The sequence below is a fragment of the Papio anubis genome, chromosome 1, assembly GCF_008728515.1.
Source record: "Papio anubis isolate 15944 chromosome 1, Panubis1.0, whole genome shotgun sequence".
In the NCBI taxonomy this organism is placed as follows: domain Eukaryota; kingdom Metazoa; phylum Chordata; class Mammalia; order Primates; family Cercopithecidae; genus Papio; species Papio anubis.
In genome coordinates this window covers 211,290,073-211,311,867 of record NC_044976.1, presented here as the reverse complement: position 1 = coordinate 211,311,867, position 21,795 = coordinate 211,290,073, and the positions used below count along the sequence as shown (strand labels likewise).

The following is a 21,795-nucleotide window of genomic DNA, read 5'->3' as shown; positions in this document are numbered from 1 at the left end:
AACTTCGTTTCTTCTAAAACATAAAAATTGTTGAAGGTATGGTATGCTCTGTAGTCCCAGCTTACTCGGGAGGCTTGAGGTAGGAGAATTGCTTGAACTGGCGTAGAGGTTGCAGGAACCAAGATACGCCATTGTACTCCAGCTCGAGCGACAAGAGGGAATTTCGCCTCAAATAAAAATAAAATAAAATAAAAATAAAAAATAAACTTGAAAACAAAGACTACTCATTCGGCCCCAGTGAATACAGCAGCTAGTAACTTTTCTCTCTTCAGTATACTTCAATGCCTACTGCTTCTGACACTTATATTTCCTTTTTTCAAGTTGTGGCACCACCATCCAAAGTCAACATAATAAGAGCATGACTGTATGTTTATCATCTACCTAGCACTTTTAGGTGCACTGCTAATAGTAACTCATTTACCTCTATTGGTCCAAGGCTGTCGCATAATTGTTAGCCCTCATTTTTTTTTTTTTGAGACGGAGTCTTGTCTGCCGCCCAGGCTGGAGTGCACGGTGGCCGGATCTCAGCTCACTGCAAGCCTCGGGCCCTCGGTTCACGCCATTCTCCCGCTCAGCCTCCTAGTAGCTGGGACTACAGGTTTCAAGCACCGCTAGGCTTTTTTGTATTTTTAGAGACGGGTTTCACTGCAGTTAGCCACAGGATGGTCTCTCGATTCTGACCTCGACTGGGCCCCATCTCACCTCCTAAAGTGCTGGGATTACAGGCTTGAGCCACTGCTGCCTGGACATAGCCCCCCATTTTTAAAAGGAGAAAACTGAAGTGCCCAGAAGTTAACTTGTCATGTCACACATCTCATAATGAACACAACAGGATTCAAATCCAGGGAGCCTGACTCCAGGTTCTAAATTCCTAACCCACAAATGAAACTGACTCTTCACAATCTCATTGCTCCCAGGGACTACGGCAACAGTCCACCTGATCCTTGTGCCCCACCTGTGGCCCTCTTGAACCCACTCTTCACAGGCACTCAGAATGGCTGACCTAAAACAGATCAAATCATACACCACCTCCCCTGACTAAAACCCTCTCAAAGTTTCTTTTCTTTTCTTTTTTTCTGGAGACAGTCTTGCTGTCTCACCCAGGCCGGACTGCAGTGGCGTGATGGTTCACTGCAACCTCCTCCCGGGTTCAAGCAATTCTCGTGTCTCAGCCTCCCACGTAGCTGGGACTACAGGTGCACACCACCACGTCCAGCTAATTTTTGTACTTTTAGTAAGGACAGGGTTTCACCATTTCGTGAGGCTAGTCTCAAACTCCACCCACCTCGGCCTCCCAAAGTGCTGGGATTATAGGCGTGAGCCACCGTGCCCGGCGACCCTCTCAATGTTTCTATCGCCTCTAAAGAAGACTAAAAGTTCCCACATTGGCATACAAGCCTTCAGTGAATGGTCTCCTGCCTATTTCTGCCCCCCTCACCACCCACCTTTCCCCAGTTTGAATTCTGGCAGAGGTCATCACAGCACTGATGGACAGCAAGGAGTTGTCCTGGGTCCCATGCTGCTCCCCATCTTTACACCTTTCCTCAAGCCGTCTGACTCTACTGGGAAGGCACTTGGCGCTGGTCTTTGCCTGCTTCACCTGTCATTTAAACCCAGGCAGGGACACCCAACACTCATCCCTTCCCTCTCACCCTTTCCAACCGCTGCCCCAGCATTAGATGCCCCTTGAATGCCCTCAAAACACTGTATTCATGCCTTTATCTCTGTACTCACCATACTGTATGGAAAGATTTTTGTTTATGTATTTATTTTTCCAACTGAACTACAAGCTTCTGGAAAACAAAAACTGTCTTTCTCATTTGTGAACTATAGCACCTGGCATGGTATCAGGTTCTCAATTAATATTACAGCTCCAGTCATCTACATTAGAATATATTTCTGAAAATACTTTGCAAAATTGTATTAAGCCCTCAAAGAAACAAAAAAAGTAGAAAAAAAAGGAGGGGGAAGGGAACTCCACAAAAAACAGAATGTCTGTAATGCAAAATTAATAATAGGGGCTACAATCCTCTTTTATTCTGATTCTGTACAGAGAGATTACAAAAGTACTAGAAGTTAAAGGGGTTTATGTCAGAACTAAGACAATACATGATAAAACTGTAATCAGATTAAGGCAGGGTCTACACCTGCTTGCCTCTAGACTCAATGCTTATTCAAGGCTCATCATCACTGGTCACTAGAGAAATGCAAATCAAAACCATAACGAGATACCATCTCAAGCCAGTTACAATGGGAATCATTAAAAAGTCAGGAAACAACAGATGCTGGAGAGGATGTGGAGAAATAGGAACGCTTTTACACTGTTGGTGGGAGTGTACATTAGTTCAACCATTGTGGAAGACAGTGTGGCAATTCCTCAAGGATCTAGAACTAGAAATACCATTTGACCCAGCAATCCCATTACTGGCCATATACCCAAAGGATTATAAATCATTCTACTATAAAGACACATGCACATGTATGTTTATTGCATCACTATTTACAATAGCAAAGACTTGGAACCAACCCAAATGCCCATCAGTGATAGACTGGATACAGAAAATGTGGCACATATACACCACGGAATACTATGCAGTCATAAAAAAGGATGAGTTCACGTCCTTTGCAGGGACGTGGATGAAGCTGGAAACCATCATTCTCAGCAAACTAACACATGAACAGAAAACCAAACACTGCATGTTCTCACTTATAAGTGGGAATTGAACAATGAGAACACATGGACACAGGGATGGGAACATCACACACCTCGGCCTGTCGGGGGATGGAAGGCTAGGGGAGGGATAACATTGGGAGAAATAAATATCTAATGTAGGTGACGAGTTGGTGGGTGCAGCAAACCACCATGGCACGTGTATACCCATGCAACAAAACTGCACGTTCTGCACATGTACCCCAGAACTTAATGTATAATAAATTAATTTAAAAAAAAAAGACAAAAGAAATACCAACAGAATACATAATACAACAGACAATCAACATTCTGGAGACATAACTATACCTGCTTCTGGTCCCTGGAACCACAACTGCACCACTTTCTTCATTTTTCCTTTGTAAAAATGTTGCGAATTTATTTCTCGTCCTAGGTGGAGTGCTTACACTCTTTGTGTTAGTAGGTCCATTTACCAGATCAGGCACAAACACTTCAGAAGAACTCAATGATTTATTGCCTTCATAGCTATTTCTCTTGGTCTTCTTTGTAAATGAAGGAGAATACTGACTCAACAGGTCATCTTCTGACAACTCTTCTAAATAAAAACAAAATTATCTGTAAATCTTTGTTAAGAGATTTGGCCTTAACTTCAGTCTACATCACATTGTCCTAAAAATAAGGACTTATTTTTAAAAAAAAAAAACCATGCCTCATAAAAGAAAACATAAGGATAAGGATGATTCAAAAAAATTCCCTTAGCTCTGTTTTATAATTTCACACATTAGTTTAATATCAGCTGTTTATACGATTTCATGTTAAAATTACCCAAATCAAAATTTCAGAGCATAATCAATCCTGTGTGGCGATGTATTCATTATACTAAGGGTCTAATTTTGAATATAAAAAATTCTCCAGGAAAATTTATATGTAAATATATGGTTAATGATCAATTGTTAAGATGTTCCAATAAAACCAGCAGCTATTGATACATATGGTTTATGTGTTCTGGGTTTTGATGTACATTGTGACTGTCAAATAGTCCTAGGTAATTTGTGCTGCAGCTCTGATCCTCATTACTTCACTATGAGGCCCAAGAAGATTGCTGTGTGTCAAATATATTGTGGTACTAAAATAAATCATAAGACTAATAACAAAAGTTTAAAGTCTGAGATAGGTAAGTACATAGAGTCAGCACTAAGGTTCTTTGAATCACTTTGACTGATTCTGAGTCTGTACAGCTTCTTCTCCACAGAGGTGTAAGTGCACACTACCGTAAGCTTTGTGAAGTTGATAAGATAGGTTGGGGCTACCAAAATACCAGAAACAAGATGTCTCATATTTTTAAGGCACAGATTTTTGAAAAGCTGTATCAGCAAATTAGATGTTGATTCCTGGCAAAAGTGAAATCTGTTAATTATGCAGGGAATTGTGAGTCCTTGCAGAAGAAGAAAAACAAGTGTTCCAGGCTCCCCATCAAGGCTTTCAGAAGCCACACCAGATTAACCTCATTTTTTTTTTCTCAGTAAGGTTATTAGCATAGCTGTTTGGGGACTCCGTAAGTTAAGCATGTCTTGAATTTGGCAAGACACTTGAGTGTCTCTCGCATCATCCTAGCAGACGATGCAAAGCGCTATCTACTGTATATTAGTTATGGGGATTTGCAGCAAGTTGCGCAGGCCTAGAAGACTACTACTGGCAACTGTCAGTCAAAAGGAAGTCTGTCTCATATGCTCCAGATTTCTGTACTTGCTCTGATTCAGTTAAACATTATAAAAGCAGACATACTGCAACCAAAACTTTTAGACTCATCAATTTCCAGATGACATAGATAATACCCATTTGTTAGAAAATACAAAGATTCAAACAAAAAAAATCAACAGGCAGAACAATGAACTAAAATGAATTAATATTATTGTAAGAGGAATGAGTTAACCCACATTTAAGTTTAAAATGTAACTAGACCTGGCTTAACAGCAACTGGCAAATATCAATTATCAACTCAGCAAATTCCAGATTGCAAGAATGTGAATGCAATCTTAGTTTGCAATAATACAAGCACAGGACTGAAATAGTGCCACAATTCTAAATATTTATTCTGTGGTAAGCAGACCACATTTCAATAATCATACTCACTTTAACAATTATGCTATTATTAAAAACCTGTATTATATCCAGAGCACAACCTGAATGTCCAAGGAACATAATAGCCTGGAAGAGAAATTTAGGAGGGTCACAATGGCTATCTTTAAATCATCTGAGGGGCTGGTACATAAAATAGGAATTAAACTTGCTCTAGTTCTTTTGTTTTGTTTTTGTGTTTGTGAGTGTAGAAAGGGGATAAAACCTATTGATAAGTTGTAGTTACAAAAAAGCAGACTTAGTCTGACATAAAGAACTTGTAAACTTGCTGATAGTGAGCTATCTACATAAAATGGACAGCATATCTTGATCATAGCAGAAGAAAATGAAAGAACATGTACAGGCCAGGTGCAGTGGCTCACACCCGCATTCCCAGCACTTTGGGAGGCCGAGGCAGGTGGATTATGATGCCAGGAGTTCAAGACCAGCCTGGCCAACATGGTGAAACCCCATCTCTACTAAAAATACAAAAATTAGCCAGGTGTGGTGGTGGACGCTTGTATCCCGGCTACTCGGGAGGCTGAGGTAGAGAATTCCTTGAGCCCAGGAGGTGGAGGCTGCAGTGAGCTGAGAACACGCCACTGCACTCCAGCCTGGGTGGCACAGGCCACACTCTGTTGAAAGAAGGGAGGAAGGAAGGCAGGAAGGGAGGGAGGGAGGGAGGGAGGGAGGGAGGAAGGAAGGAAGGAAGGAAAGAACATGTATGTACAGTGTACTTCTTCTATAACAAGTATATATTATCTTATATAACATACACAAAAACCTTTTATTTCATATGAAGAAACAAAGGTTCAGAGATAATTATCATGAAAATCATTTAGGTTCATAAGGAATCAGGATATTTCAGCTGAATATGTATAATCTATATTTAAACTTGAAAAATAAAAGCATGAATTAAAATCTGCAAGTCTTTATTTTAATTGTTGCTATTTCCTTCACTGATGTAGATGTCTGAGGGAAGGAAGTTAAGAGAGAAGGAAGCAATTATAATCATTCTTTCCATGTTAAACATCCTCTGTGGCGAAAATATTCCCAGGTTTCCCCAATACCTAGTATATTACTCTCAGCACTTCTGTTCAATATTGTACTAGAGATTCTAGTTTCCTTTTCCCATTTAATTGTCTTGGCACATCTGTTCAAAATCAGCTGACCACATATGTGGATCTTTTTCTGAACTCTATTATTCTGCACCAAAGCTCTCCTTACCTATCTTTACATCAGACACACTGTTACATCACACACTGTGGTTTATAGGAAATCCTGAAGTCAGGCAGTGTAATCTTGAAATTAGGCAGTTCAAAAGAAAACAAGCTTAGATTCCTATACTAAGAAAAATAAATAAAAGGTATTTAAACTGGAAAAGGAGAAGCAAGATTATCTTTATTCACAGGAGACATAGTCATTTATATAGAAAATCCTATATATTCCACAAAAGAGATACTAGAACTAATATGTGATGTAAGGTTGCAAATATATGATTAATGTACAAAAATCAACGGTATTTCTATATACTATCAATTAACAACTAGAAAACAAAACTGAAAACACTATTTACAGCAGCATAAAAAATCTGATATATAAAGATAAATTTGACAACAGATATGTTAAGATCTGTACAATGAAAACTACAAAGCATTAAAGACTTGAATGAATCAGAAAACTCAGTATTGTTAAAATGTCAACTTTCTCCAAATTGATGTATGGATTCAACTAAATCTCAATAGACTTTTTATTTTTATTTTTTATCTGTTTTGAGACAGTGTCTTGTTCTGTCACTCAGGCTGGGGCGCAGTGATGTGACCACGGCTCACTGCAGCCTCGAACTCAGAGGCTCAAGTGATCCTCCCACCTCAACCTCCTAAATAGACGGGACTACAGACACGCATCACCATATTCGGCTAATTTTTAAAACATTTCTTTTGTTTTTATTTTTTGTTTTACGATAATGTATTCTGAACTAGTAAGACCCTTTGAGCAGGGAAGCTGTAGCTTTGGAGAATAACCAGCTGACAACTTTCTTAATTTCCTCTGCCTTCCAGGTTCAAGTGATTCCCCTGTCTCAGCCTCACAAGTAGCTGGGATTTCAGATGTGTGCCACCATGCCTGGCTAATTTTTTGTATTTTTAGTAGAGATGGGGTTTTGCCATGTTGGCCAGGCTGGTCTTGGAGCACCTGATCTCAAGTTATCTGCCTGCCTCGGCCTCCCAAAGTGCTGGGATTATAGGTGTGAGCCACTGCACCCGGCCTTAAAAATTTTTTTTGTAGAGACAGGGTCTCAGTATGTTGCCAAGCCTGGTCCTGAACTCCCGGGCTCAAGCAATCCACCTGCCTTGGCCTCCCAAAACACTGCAGTTAAGTAGGTGCAAACCACTATGCCTGGCCTTTTTTTAATAGAAATTAAAAAGCTAAATTCTAAAATGTACATGGAAATGTGAAAAACATGGAATGGCCAAAACAACTTTTCAAAAGAAAACAAACTTAAGAGACTTACACTGTACCACTTCAAGATTTCCTATAAAGCCACAGTAATCAAAAGTTTGTCTGATGTAAAGATAGGTATGGAGAGCAATGGTATAGAATAACAGAGTTCAGAAAAAGATCCACATACATGTGGTCAGCTGATTTTAAACAGATGTGCCAAGGCAATTAAACGGGGAAAGGAAAACTTTTTAACAAAGGGTGCTGGAACATATATTGCTGGAACAATATATGGACAGCCATATATACAAGGTAAAAAAAAAGCCATAATCCTTACATCACATCATATTAAAAAAAAAAAAAAACTAACTCAAAATGGCTCACATGCTAAAACTGTAAAATGTAAGAGCTAAAACTAATGATGATGCTTGGCTGTGTCCCCACCCAAATCTCATCTTGAATTGTATCTCACATAATTCCTATGTGTTGTGGGAGGGACCTGGTGGGAGGTAACTGAATCATAGTGGCTGCTTCCCCCATACTGTTCTCATGGTAGTGAGTAAGTCTCATGAGATCTGATGGTTTTATGAGGGGAAACCCCTTTCACTGGGCTCTCACTCTTCTCGTTTGCCACCATGTGAGACGTGCCTTTCACCTTCCACCATAATTGTGAGGCCTCCCCAGTCACATGGAACTGTGCGTCCATTAAACCTCTTTCTATTGTAAATTGCCCAGTCTCAGGTATGTCTTTATCAGCAGAGTGAAAATGGACTAATACAACCATAAAACTTCTAGAAGAAAACAGGAGAAAATCTTCACGACTTTGCATTGGGCAATGATTTCTTAAATATGACCCATATTCACCAGCATTTTGCAAAACTGAAATACGTACCACTTCTTGGTCTTTTCACAATGGATGATTTCCTTGGGAGATTTAACCCTTTAGTACTAATCACTCGTTCCACTCCCACAGTACTTGGATTTTCCTTCAATCGTGGGGCATCTGAAACAATACCCGACTCTGGTCTAGGAGAGTAATTCCTATGCCAAATGCTGCTAACATTAGCTGACTTTTGACATGTTTTGTCATCCCAACTACGACTTCTCGAATGGGCAGGCTGGAAAAGGAAAAGGAAAAAGGTTATTTGCAGAAAGAAAATAATCAATTTATTTCATTCTGTATCAACATAAATTATAAATAAACATCTTAAGTTACCCTTAAAAAGAATAGCTGTTGATGAAACAGCTGTCCTTGAATAACATTTCCTACTTTGCTGGTCCTATACTTTTCCATTAAATGTTTCTTATATTCCTAGGCCTGTTTTTCTTCTGAAAAAAAAAGCCAAATGCCACAGAAGCTGAACGGGGTGAGATGAGAAAAAAAGGCATCAAATGCTTGGTATAGTCAAAGAAATGCTCAAGGATAAGGGTTTGATAATAAATAACAGTCACTTCTTTAATTTTAAAAAATTAACCACTATCCCTATGCTCTAATACATGTAATTTCTCTAGGATCAAGTTGTTTTTAATGTACACTCTGCACAGAGCCTGGATATAGAAACGCTTAAAAGACGCTTTAGTGTATGAAGATTTGCCTTTAATCACAGCTCTTGAGACATAACTAAAATGTGTTTTCACAGAGTGGTCATCAAAATGTTACCATAGCAGTGTCCGGATTGTAGTCATCGATCTGTTCAAAAGTATTTATATCTTTATTTCCAAGTGCTATTTGAAGAGCTATGGAATCATCAACATATCTAGGTTAGTAAGATTAAGGAAAAAGGTATTTATTAACAACCAACCAAATAATACTAAGATGGAAAAATGTTGTCTGTTGTCACAGAAAATCCATACGTTTATGACTTAAATGGAGTCTCCTTACTTTATGCATCAGCATTACTGAAAGCACAGACAGAGTTTGCTAGTCTCTATCTGTCCCTGCAGGAATTGGTGTCTTCTGACGAGGGCCCATGCCATCATTGACTCCCTCCCTTTCAAGGGAAACAGAGGGGAAAGTCCTAGCCACCACCTAAGTGACTCAGGGCTCCGAATCAGCCTACACACACATGGCCGGTGGCTATGGGAAGGGCATCCTCTCCTGGTGCACTCAAATGCCCAGAATGCTCCTCCTGATAAGTTGAGCTTGCTTGCCACGAGGAGGTCCTCTCAAGAGCCACCTTTGGAATGTGTACCGTAAGTGACGGACCCTCTGTATGCTCCTGTCAGTCAGTCTAAGGAGAATGCATAGCCTTTGGTTTATGAACAAAAAGTTGTTCTAAATTTTTACTAGCATGGTAATTTAAATGAACAATATACAGATTTCACTATAAAAAAAAAAAGCAAAAAATAATGTGTAAGCTTTTTACTAAAGGCCTCACAAAAAATATCACCATAAAAATATTGAAGAAAAATACTCAAATTCTACCATTCTGGTTCAGAAAGGATACTGCCCAGCGTAGCTTAGTGTTTCAGGATCAACATCATCTTCATAGGCGTTCAGAGGAATAAGTTTCCTTTTGATGGGATCAAAAACTAGCTGATAGAGGAAGGTATTGTTGGCCCGAATAAATCCTTTGATGTAATCCTCTGGTACCGTGATATTCATCTTGAGATAATGTCCAATTTTCTTGATAACCTAACAATGCATGCAAAAATATTTTATCTGCAACTAAAGAACAGGGAACATATTATCCTCAAGGCTGACTGATTTACATTACAGGGTCATGAAGAGGGATTGAAACATTCACTGCTTTCATCTACGTTAAAAAATTCCACCAGCTAACACAACCATGTTGTATCACTTAAAATTCTAAGTCTCATAACTAGTATTTTCTTTGTTTTTTCTATTACTAATTTGAGGGATAAAAACATACAGTTATATAATACATCAAGTTTGTGTTTCTAGGTGTAACTCTGAGATACATTATTCATTCAACTTCAAAGTCCTTTTTATCAAGAAAGGAAAAAACAAAGAACATCCAAAACCTGAAAATTAAAAAAAATCCAAATATTCCGAGATCATATTTTTAAACCAAGTTGACATTCTGATTTCTGTGACAGTCATGGATGCTTAAAACTGGAAAGGATCCTAAACATTGCACAGTAAATTCATAGATGAAAAAGGGAAGACCCAGAGAACCAAAGGGATCCTGGAGTCACAGGCTAGTTAAGGCATGTGGTCCTATTCCTACCTGGGACACTATCTTCCAACCTAGAGATCTTCCCATTACATTACATCACTCTTAGCCATGAGGACTCATGCTTTGTACTCTTGGAAACAGAAAAATGGAATTTCTGCTCTGCAAACTGTAAGGGCTTTAGAGAATATCCAAGGGGGAAAATGAGCTTCTTTGATGTTTACTTTTTAAGAGGAACTACAAAGTAGTGATGTCCAGAGTCTCAGAATTTTCCAGAGGATATATGACACATGATATCAAATGAGATTTAATGAGGCAGCAGATACAGGTTGGGTACACATTATCCAAAATGCTCGGCACCAGAAGTATTTCAGATTTTGAATTTTTTTCAGATTGTGGAATATCTGCATATACACAGTATGAGATAACTTGGGGATGGAGCCCAAGTCTAAACGTAAAATTCATTTACATTTCTACATACTGACAGCAAGAGGGTGAAGGAAAAAAAACTCAATTTATGTTTCATATAAGCCTTACACACATAGACTGAAGGTAACGTTATACAGTATTTTTAATAATTTTGTGTACCCTTCACATGAGATGAGGTGTGGAATTTTTCACTTGCCATGCCAGGACTCAAAAAGTTTTGGATTTTTGAACATTTCAGATTTTGGGATTAGGGATGTTCAACTTGCATACAAACACAGCTATCTTACTATTAGGCCACATTAAAGAGATTTGCATAAATGCATGATTCCTCTCTCTTATCATTTTTATTTTTCAGAAAAGCATGCTACTTATGCTAACATGTAATGAGTTTATTATAAAGTTTAAGTGTATTGATAAACATTTAAATTTGTTTTAATTTTTAATTCAGTAAATATTAATAGCTATCACCTACACAAACAAAAAATATTACCATAAAGAGCTTGAGGAGGGCAAATGGATCTTGAGACCAAAAAATTTGAGAACCACTACTATAGAGTTATAGCACAGAAGTCAAAAGACTCTGAGTTTAATTTTACCCCATAATATTTTGCCCTTGAGACTCTTTATACTAGTCTTTATTTTAAAAATCACTACTTTTTTGCCAATTGCAGAAAACATGATTTTCCCAATATATGTTGGTTGCTAAAGCAAAGTTCTAGTGCCTCAGTCATTTGCTCCTTTTAGTAATGTAATATAGGTGATTCACATAACAGAATATTTAAATCCATATTCTGATTTATTATTTTATTAAGGAAATGCTTCAGAAACTGAATATGACACTTAGCAATTCACCCTTACCTTTACTATATCTGGATTATTGGCTAGTCTTAGGACTTTGCATGCTTTTGCCAATCCAATCCCACGCAGTGATGAAAGGTAGTCACAGCCTGAAAGAATACACATGTAACGAAACTTCTCTTCTGTGAATATATCCCCAAGTTGTCTGCACATTCCTAGCCGAGCTTGATCAATTTCAAGTCCATTTCCAAACTGGTCCATCTTTAAAATCACCTTCAAAAGGAAGGGAAATTGTTAATACCTAGAAGGGCCACTTTTATTTGTCATTATCTAAGCCACTGCAATAATTTTAAGAAATCTTTCTTGTTCTTCACCATAACACTGAAAGAGAGGAGACACAGATAGACAGGCTGATGACTACAAAGTTTACAAATAAATTATGCTGAAGCACAGGATACAACTAGACAAGGCTATACAGCCAGGACTCAATTGTCACAATTCTGGTATAAAGAAAGCTCTTTTTGCATCTCTTTATTTCCTACTTATGTTACAGGGTTGACATGATAATCAAACAGTAATGCATACAAAAAACATTTTCTCTTTCTCTGTCACTTGTACCTTTTCAGTAATCTTTTTCCTTATTGTTGAAACAATACATGTTTATTGTAGAAAATTTGGAAAACATAGAAGTTCAGGAAGAAAACAAGTCATCCATATTCCCTCATTCATCACTGTAGCCTAGCATTAATTAACCTTTTGATAGAGACTCTTCTAGTCATAAATATAGGCATTAACAAAAATGAGAACATCCTGTAGTTTTGTATCTTAATTCTCCCCTAAAGTTTTCCATGAAATAGTTTTATACATAATTCTAAATAACTGCATCGCAACCCATTAGTACATAAGTTAGTATACCTAACCTAATCAAGAAATATAAAGCATATGTTGTTATTATTAAAAAATAAAACTGATAGGTCCACATTCTACTAAATAATTTGCATAAAACAATAATAAACCCCTCCAACCTAAAGGGCTTACTTTGAAAAAGTATCCAGAGTACACAAACATCAAGCAGCAAAACCCTTCTTTTCATTTTAAATAATTATTAACATTATAAAAATAGATGTCAGTTGCAACTATTCTATTAATTTATTTTATAAAACTTTATAAGTATTGTAAATATTATAAATTATAATAATTTCCTGGACAGGAAAATCTTCAGCTTCTTGATTTACACTACCTCTATCTACATAGAAAAGTAATATATAGTAGTCAGAGTTGAGTACCTTTTTACAGCCAAAAGCTAGGAGATCCGAGTCCTCTGTAATTATGGCTTGTACAATTCCCGCTTTGTTAAGATAGGCCAACTGCGCATCAGCTTCATAGGGAGCCACGAGGCAATCTACGCCCTGAGACCGGGCAGCCTGGAAGAGAATCAAAGTGAATCTCTAGCACGGCATTTGGAAAGTACTAAACAACTTCCTGTTTCAAACCCACTTTATGACTAGCCTCAGCACACACATGCTAATATTACTTTGAGAAATCATTTCCTCTGAAGTAGAGTTTTTCTACCATAAGTTTCAGTATATGTTGAACTAATTATATAGCCACTAAGACATTTTTTTAAAACTCAATTTATAAAATTTGGAGAAAAGAAATACTGCTACACAGCCAGAGGAAAAAAGAATCCTACAAGTTACACAAGTAATTATGTTATTTTTTGGAGCTAGGTTCTGGCTCTGTCACCCAGGCTGGAGTGCAGTAGTGCCAGCCGGCAGGGCGCACTGCAGCTTTGACCTCCTGGGCTTCCCACCTCAGCCTCCCGAGTAGGTGGGACTACAGGTGCATGCCACCATGCCCAGCTAATTTTTTTGTATTTTTTGTGGAGACAAGGTTTTGCCATGTTGTCTAGGCTGGTCTCAAACTCCTGGACACAAGTGATCCACTCGCTTCAGTTTCCCAGTGTTGGCATTGTAAGAGTTGAGCCATTGTGTCTGGCCCAATTATTTTATATTATAGAAAGCTTCCATCTTAAGAATGGCTATGTTCCAAAAATATACATTTGTTTGGAGTTTTGAATATATGTTCCCCATAAAAATAACAGGTTGTCCTGTCAGGCTACGAAAATCAGTGTACTGACATAGTATTGATAAAATTATAGACCATATTCAGCAATGTCTTAGGGGAAAATATATACACGTGTGTGTATATGTATACACAGAAATACAACTCTCCTCTAATAATATATCTTACATATATATTATAGACTATAGCACTATATTTAAACCAATGCATTATGAAAAAATACTTTTAAAATAACCTTGCTAAGAAAAACAGTCCCTATCATAGCCTCTGTGTCAAAATCTAGCCAGTTGGAACTGGAACTTCCATGTTCTAAACTATGGAAAAATGGTTCCCAAGGCCTGAAGAGAGGCTTTGGGGAAAAAAAAAAAAAGGGGGAAGAAAAAAAGAGGAGGAAAGAGGTATCAAGATCCTGCTGCTATCAATTTTGGTGACAATTTGCAATTTGCTATTTTTCTCATTTTTTTTTCTTTTTTTGTCCAGCAATAGTCCTACTCTCATCCTTTTACACCACTATTTATGTCCAATCAGGGTTTCTCCTCTACTTCCGCACACGATGCAGCCTCTCTTCTCCCGACTACACAGAGCACACATTTCCCTATACATCACACTCTCTCTCTCCTGCATCTCACCCTTTCCTTCTAGCTTGACCCATACAGAAAGAGCCAGAGACTCAAATGACAAAGCCAAAATCGGAACTGTAGTGCCTATTTTAGCTCAGGAACTGGATGTCAGAACTGTAAGCTAGAAAAAGCTGACTCCACCTTTATCATCATACCTTTTTTTTTTTTTTTTTGAGACGGAGTCTCGCTCTGTCGCCTGGGCTGGAGTGCAGTGGCCGGATCTCAGCTCACTGCAAGCTCCGCCTCCCGGGTTCCCGCCATTCTCCTGCCTCAGCCTCCTGAGTAGCTGGGACTACAGGCGCTTGCCACCTTGCCCGGCTAGTTTTTTGTATTTTTAGTAGAGACGGGGTTTCACCGTGTTAGCCAGGATGGTCTCGATCTCCTGACCTCGTGATCCGCCCGTCTCGGCCTCCCAAAGTGCTGGGATTACAGGCTTGAGCCACCGCGCCCGGCCTCATCATACCTTTAACAGGCCGGGCACGGTGGCTCACCCCTGTAATCCGAGCACTTTGGGAGGCCGAGGTGGGCGGATCACCTGAGGTTGGGAGTTTGAGACCAGCGTGACCAACATGGTGAAACCCGTCTCTACTAAAAATACAAAATTAGCCAGGCGTGGTGGCGCATGCCTGTAACCCCAGCTACTTGGGAGGCTGAGGCAGGAGAATCGCTTGAACCCAGGAGGTGGAGGTTGCAGTGAACCGAGATCGTGCCGTCGCGCTCCAGTCTGGGCAACGAGAGTGAAACTCCGCCTCAAAACAAGCAAACGAACAATAAAACCACAACGCCTTTACCAAGTAGGCTCTAAAAAGGGGAAAGTGAGGGCTGGGACTGTGGGCACCTTGACACTAAGATGTACAGGAATAAGGAAAGAAGCTGCTGCAAGGAGGCGGCGAAAGGGAACAGAAGTCTGTAGGGTGCCTGGGGCAACGAAGCTAAATCACAGATCTGTCATTCAGGAGTGCCAGCTACAGTAAGTGCTGAAGACTATAGGTGAGTTGGGTGAGACCGATGCCTCCAGGAATTTGTTCCTTCTATCTCTTTATTTTTTTTATTTTAAATAGATACAGGGTCTCATCATGTTGCCCAGGATGGTCTCAAACTCCTGAGCTCAAATGATCCTCCTGCCTCAGCCTCCCAAAGTGCTGGGATTACAGGTGTGAGCCACCGTGTCTGGCCCTGTTCCTTCCACTGCTATGGAACAATATGACTAAAGAGAGAGCCTTACTTATGCCTTAGGATTTCTCCTCGGAAATTGTTGAAGTCAGAATTCTCTAACTAATGATGCTGTTCCCTTCTTCTTCTGACATCTGCCCTTTACTTGAAGTTAGGCCTAGAACAATTTTCCACCCTTGATTTTCTTCCTCTCCCATTAATAAACAAGTTGTAACTAGCTTTGGTGAACCTGCCCATCTGCCCCTTTGTCTTCATTTTCCAGTGGCTTACTTTAATTACTTTGTGGGCCATGGCATGGGTGATGTTGACAGACCGGGTGAAACACTCTCGCGCTTCCGAGACTTTCCCCTCACGAAGAAGCTGCTTTCCCTTAAGAAGACTGGCTTGTCGTCTTCTGCAAGGGAAGAACATTTTTAAAATATAAAACATTTAAGGCGCTGACTCAAGAAACTGTAACAAAACTATAATTCAAGAAGCTTTCCTAGAATTGAAAAAAGTTTTTGACTCATTAGAAAGTACACCCCAGGTCCTTGAGAACATTAACCCAGATGCTCTGGGCTTCTAAGGCAAAAAGAACAAGTGATTTAGAATGATTATATGCACACAAACACACAAGATTACCATTACACTTTTCCACAGCAATTCTTTATGTCAAAGAAAATATAGTAACTAAGATACTTTTAAACAAAAGTGATAATAATGTAGCAGATACAATAACATTTAAGGGAATCTGTTCACATACTAGGCTATAAAATAAGCCTCAACAAATTAAAATTTTATTTATTAATTTTTTTTAGGCAAGGCACAGTGGCTCATGCCTGTAATTCCAGCACTTTGGGAGGCCAAGGCGGGTAGATCACTTGAGGCCAGGAGTTTGAGACCAGCCTGGCCAACATGGCAAAACCCCATCTCTACTAAAAATTCAAAAATTAGCCGGGCGTGGTGGCACGTGCCTGTAGTCCCAGCTACTTGGGAGGCTGAGATACAAGAATTTCTTGAATCTGGGAGGTGGAGGTCCCAGCGAGCCAAGATTACACCACTGCACTCTAGACTGGGCGATAGAGTGAGACTGTCAAAAAATAAAAAGAAAAAGAAAATTTTTAGTGACTGGGTCTCACTATGTAGCCCAGGCTGGAGAACAGTGGCTATTCACAGAGATGATCATAGAGCACTAAAGTGTTTAACTCCTGGGCTCAAGTGATCCTCTTGCCCCAACCTCCTGAGTACCTAGGACAATAGGTGCAAGCCACTGAGCCTGGCTTAAAATTTTAAAAATTGGTATCATATAGACTATAGTGTCTGATCTTAGTGCAATTAAGTTAGAGATTAAGTAGAGAATTAACTTACTCTCTTCTAGATCTCTCTACTTCCTTTTTAGAAGGTAAAGTACATCCATCAAATACGAGAATAGGCTTGATCCCATGAGATAGTAACATATTTACAAATTTCATACAAAATCCTACATACCTATGGAAAAAAAGAAAAATACATTTCAGTGCTTCGCCTTTCTTAAGGTAATACTTCTGCCCTATTTTAAGCCAGATGAGAAAACTATGAAAAGAGAAAGTTTTTTATTTTGTTATTTTAAGCAAATGTTTTCGTAGGAATTGGAACTCTAACTTACTAGACTTGGATTCAAATCCTGCCTTGGATACTTATGAGCCAAGTGATGTCTGGTGAACTACTTGATCCTTCAAGCCTTGGTTTCCTTACCTGTGAATTAAAAAGCTTTGATATCCCTTCTAATTCTCACATCTTTGGTTTCAAATCTGGTCTTTTCCCCTCATTTTTTTATGTTAAAAAATGTCAAATCTATTGAAAAGTTGAAAGAATAGTACAGTAAACACTGGATTCTTCCAACAATACCACATCATGGCTAAGTAATTTAATAGTGATATAATACTATTTAATACTATTTATATTATAATTGGTACAATTGTCTCAGTAATGTTTCTTATATTCAGTGGTGTCCTGGTAAATGTTTAACAACCAGTTCTCGGGGAAGAGGTGCCTGATTTCCCTGAGATAAATATTCCTCAATGGCAGATGAGCTACCTAGGTGAACTCAATGAATGCTGAGCTGAGAAGACATGGTGTATAAACAGCCCATATGAGTTGGCTCCAGGACACCACTGCCACTATTTTTTCCAAATCCAGGATCCAATCGAGGGTCAGGTATTACATTAGGTATTGGAACAAAAACAACTGCATTTACAACTTCTATCATTTTATAAAGAAAAGGACATTTTAGCTCAAAAACAGGAAGGGGAAAACAATCTTTAAAGGTAATCTTTTTGCATAACACAAACTTAGCAGCTAAAATAAAGAAAATAAAAGATGACCTTTTAAATCATATAGTCATCTTGATGAAAGACTCACTACATTGTTATCCTTATTTTTTCTATTTGTTGTAGATCAGTGACAGTGAACTTGCATTGGCATGGAACAATGATTGGGACCTGCTGATCATAAGCAAAATTTAGAAGAAAGCAAATAAGAAATAATAATGAAATTTATAACACATTTGTTTTTTTGCTAACCAGGATTAGCAGTATGTTTTCTGTACCCAAGAATGTGGGAGTCAGAAATTATCATGGATTTCAAAGCATTTGTTAAAACATTTATCTTAGGTTAAGAATTGGGCCAGGCATGGTGGCTCATGCCTGTAATCTCAGCACTTTGGGAGGCCAAAGCAGGTGGATCACTTGAGGTCAGGAGTTCGAGACCTGCCTGGCCAACATGGTGAAACCCTGTCTCTACTAAAAATACAAAAATTAGCCCCGCGTGGTGGTGCGTGCCTATAATCCCAGCTACTTGGGAGGTTGAGACAGGAGAATTGCTTGAACCTGGGAGGCGGAGGTTGCAGTGAGCCGAGATTGTGCCACTGCACTCCAGCCTGGGCAACAGAAATTGCGTCTCAAAAAAATAAAAAAATAAATATATATATATATAAATAAAATAAAGGAGATATGAATAGTCTTTGTCCATCAGTGTCTTGATACTCCGGCTTATTATAAAGAAAGAAAACTAGGCCTATTATCACAGAAGGCAGTCATCCCTGATTTGGGAATATTCTAAAACATACAACTTTCACTTCCTGATAAGTTCTGGCATTGAGTGAAAACAATCCGTTTCTGGGGGAAAAAAAGGTACTGTAGGTCTCATTCTTAATTGTCAAAGAATTAATATAAGGTTTAGACTTACCTATCAGTAGGTTCACCTTTGGCTAGTTTTTCAGCACAAGCAATAGCTCCTTTGTGAAGCCAGCAATATGTATCCACAGCTACTACCTGCCCTTTATACTTCCTCACATGGATGGGTTCAGAAGCTTCTTTGATAAATTGTAGCAATCCGTGTATCCCCATGGTGCCAAATTAACTACCTGATATGAAGAGACACAGGGAGAACAGTAATATTTAAAGAAAAATATTTATCAAAACATTTTAGACAAATAAAGAGAAAGCCTGGAGTCCAAGGCAGAAATTGTTCAGATATTCAAGAATCACTGCTCTTTAGTATTTTAGCTGGGCTCCTCCCTGTCAAACAATTTCCATAGGGTAGAATTTACATTAATCACTAATACTACCTCTAATGCCACTTGACATTTGCTTAATGTTTGTTTATTCTTTCCAAAGTGCTTTGGCACTTTCACTCCTAACACAGGCTTCAAGGAGCCAGGCACAAAAAAAACCATGTGTGGGATGGCATCACATTGCCTCTACAAAGGGTATTAATTATAAGGGTCAACATGCAAATTCAAATAGGAGCAGAAACTCAAAACAGTTTGTAGGAACATAAGCATTTCAATGAAAAAACAAAGGAAAAATTCAAAAAGGATTACAGAAATGATCCTGTACTTGTTTAGGACTGAAATTCACTGCTAGTAGAATGCATTATTCTAAGCACGAACATTCTGGTAATAAACAGTGGTGGTGTCTAGGGGCAACTCCATCAGTCTCTCTGAAAGCTACCCCAAAGAATTGTGAAACTGCGTCTGCTATGCAAATACAGCTTCAAGACAAATGCTTTAACTTTCCACCCCCTTCCATTCCAGGCCCCTAAGCCCTTTCTATACAGAGATTCTGGAACTGTCACAGCCGTTTCTTAAGAAACGACCTCCCCTCCACAACTCTACAATAAAAAGTTAGTAATGGGCACTGAGCAGTTGCTTAGCATTTCGTAATACAAATCTCTCCTACCAAACGTTAAGTTTGGAAGGAAGGGAAGAAAGAAAGTACAAGATCAGGAGTCAGCTTTACCCTGTTGACACCTTATCAGAGCTCTAAAGGTTCTAGTCCAGTTCTCAAATTTCAGAGGTTCTTAGACTCTCAACTCCACTCTGTGACTGGGATTCACTAGTTCTGCTGTGAATGAATTGTTTTTTTCTTTTTTTTGAGACGGAGTCTCGCTCTGTCGCCCAGGCTGGAGTGCAGTGGCTGGATCTCGGCTCACTGCAAGCTCCTCATCCCGGGTTCACGCCATTCTCCTGCCTCAGCCTCCCGATAAGCCGCGACTACAGGCGCCCGCTACCACGCCCGGCTAATTTTTATATTTTCAGCAGAGACGGGGTTTCACCGTGTTAGTCAGGATGATCTCGATCTCCTGACCTCGTGATTCCCCCGCCTCGGCCTCCCAAAGTGCTGGGATTACAGGCTTGAGCCACCGCGCCCAGCCTGTGAATAAATTTTAAACAAAGGAGCTAATCTGGATGCAGGTGGTCCTCAAGCCACAGTTTCAGAAAAAGTCTCTTACCTCTCAGATGCTATCTAAAGAGAGTTTTCTCTCACTCCGAGGAAAACGGATATAATAGTTCATGAAATTTACATAACTTTCTTCGGGGCCAGGCAAATATCCTCGAATAAGTATTTCTTCTTTAGCGTAGTAAGAATGGCTGCGTGCAACAGTAAGAATGACGGAGTACATATCTCAAAGAGATCGCATGTGGCACTCGCGGTAATAACAGCCCCATCTTCACTTTATCCCTCGGTCTCGCGGAGATGTGCAGGCGTGGCCCCCAAGCCCATTCCAGACGACACGTTTCCTTAGGTCTGCACAACATTATGGGAAAATGTACTTGTCAACATTTAAAGGTGCAGAGACTGCGTGTAAAACCCGGACTGCCAGCTTCTGCGGGAAAATGAGAGAAGTCTGGCAACCCCGGCGCCTGCTCCAGCCCGGAATCGTCTGCTCTCTCTCTCCCTCCATTCACTGAATTGCAGACCTCTCGTGGCCGGACGTCCCCTCGGAACAAAACAACACACACTCCGCTCAGGCTAAGGGCTCTGCTGTCGGGATGGGAAGATCACACCAGACTCTCTCCTTCCCCTCCTGGAAGACCCCGAATCCCGAGAGGAGGGTCGGAGGTGACGCACAGGTCGACCCCCAAGGGAACCCACCCATTAGCCTCCGCACAGCCCGCTCCTCTCACCTTCCAAGAAGGGACTCTCCTCCTCCCCTTGAACGGAGCCGATTGGGGTTGGAGAAACCCGCCCCGACGCCCCTAACTCACTGTAGCCAGAGCACTCACGGCCAGCGACGCACAACACGGGAAACCTGGCTACACCGCGCGCGAAAGGCTGACCTTTCAATTTGCGCGGGTTCCTTGCGGCCCCGCCCAGCGGATGTGACGTCAACGCGTACCCCGCAACCCGGCTCCGCCTCCTGCAGCTTCCAACACACAGGGTCGCGTCCTGAGCCCTCCGTCTCGCTGGGCAGACAGCGGCCCACTGCCTTACGACTCCAGCTTCTGCTGCCGGCCCGAACCCCTGCGGCTTCTTGAGGGACCGAGTGGCACTGGCGCTGCTGGCAGATGGTGAGCAACGCCCCGGAAGTTGGGAGTGTTTACACCCGTCGGGGCTGCTGGGCGTTGTAGTTCTCTCCTGGGTACAGCCCCGGTTCGGGAGGCTGACGTTGATAGAGCGCCGTCGCGCGTTTGTGTTGAGGTTTTTCAAACCTGGAAAAGTTGCTCAGTCCCCCCTTGGCGTCATGAGTCCCATCCTGATTCCTTCATTCTCTTTAAAACGCCCGGTCGCCTCTGTACAAATCGCAATTGAATTCAGTTCACGCTGGGCTCTTTTCCCCATTGCAGTAGTAGTAGTGATTAAAATCTGTCCCTACCATTTTACCTAGAACACAGCCTCGTTTATTTTTGACATAAGTCGGGGGAAAATTAACTATATAACAAGACCTTGAAAATGGGCCTTAGAGACAGACTTTGAAGGCATTTTGGACTTTCATGGTCACTTGTGGCTAGGTTTCCAGTCCTCATAATACCCCAGACCTCGTCGCTGCCCTCTTAGGAATATTGTGATTTAAAAAATTGGAA

The 21,795-nt window shown here is 40.2% G+C and overlaps 1 protein-coding gene across 1 annotated transcript in view; it reads right to left on the bottom strand.

Moving 5' to 3' along the window:
- EXO1 (exonuclease 1) overlaps positions 1-21,219 on the bottom strand; it is a 37,279-nt gene extending 16,060 nt beyond the window's left edge. The window contains exons 1-12 of the mRNA XM_031667760.1: positions 20,899-21,219; positions 20,223-20,518; positions 18,675-18,852; positions 16,818-16,937; positions 15,741-15,864; positions 12,879-13,016; positions 11,653-11,865; positions 9,676-9,863; positions 8,889-8,985; positions 8,121-8,346; positions 2,992-3,266; positions 1,446-1,600 (exon numbers count right to left, since the gene is read on the bottom strand). Of these exons, the coding sequence (XP_031523620.1) occupies positions 1,446-1,600; positions 2,992-3,266; positions 8,121-8,346; positions 8,889-8,985; positions 9,676-9,863; positions 11,653-11,865; positions 12,879-13,016; positions 15,741-15,864; positions 16,818-16,937; positions 18,675-18,835 (1,697 nt within the window). The 5' untranslated portion in view covers positions 18,836-18,852; positions 20,223-20,518; positions 20,899-21,219. The remainder of the gene's footprint in view (positions 1-1,445; positions 1,601-2,991; positions 3,267-8,120; positions 8,347-8,888; positions 8,986-9,675; positions 9,864-11,652; positions 11,866-12,878; positions 13,017-15,740; positions 15,865-16,817; positions 16,938-18,674; positions 18,853-20,222; positions 20,519-20,898) is intronic.
- Between the last annotated feature and the right edge of the window lie 576 nt (positions 21,220-21,795).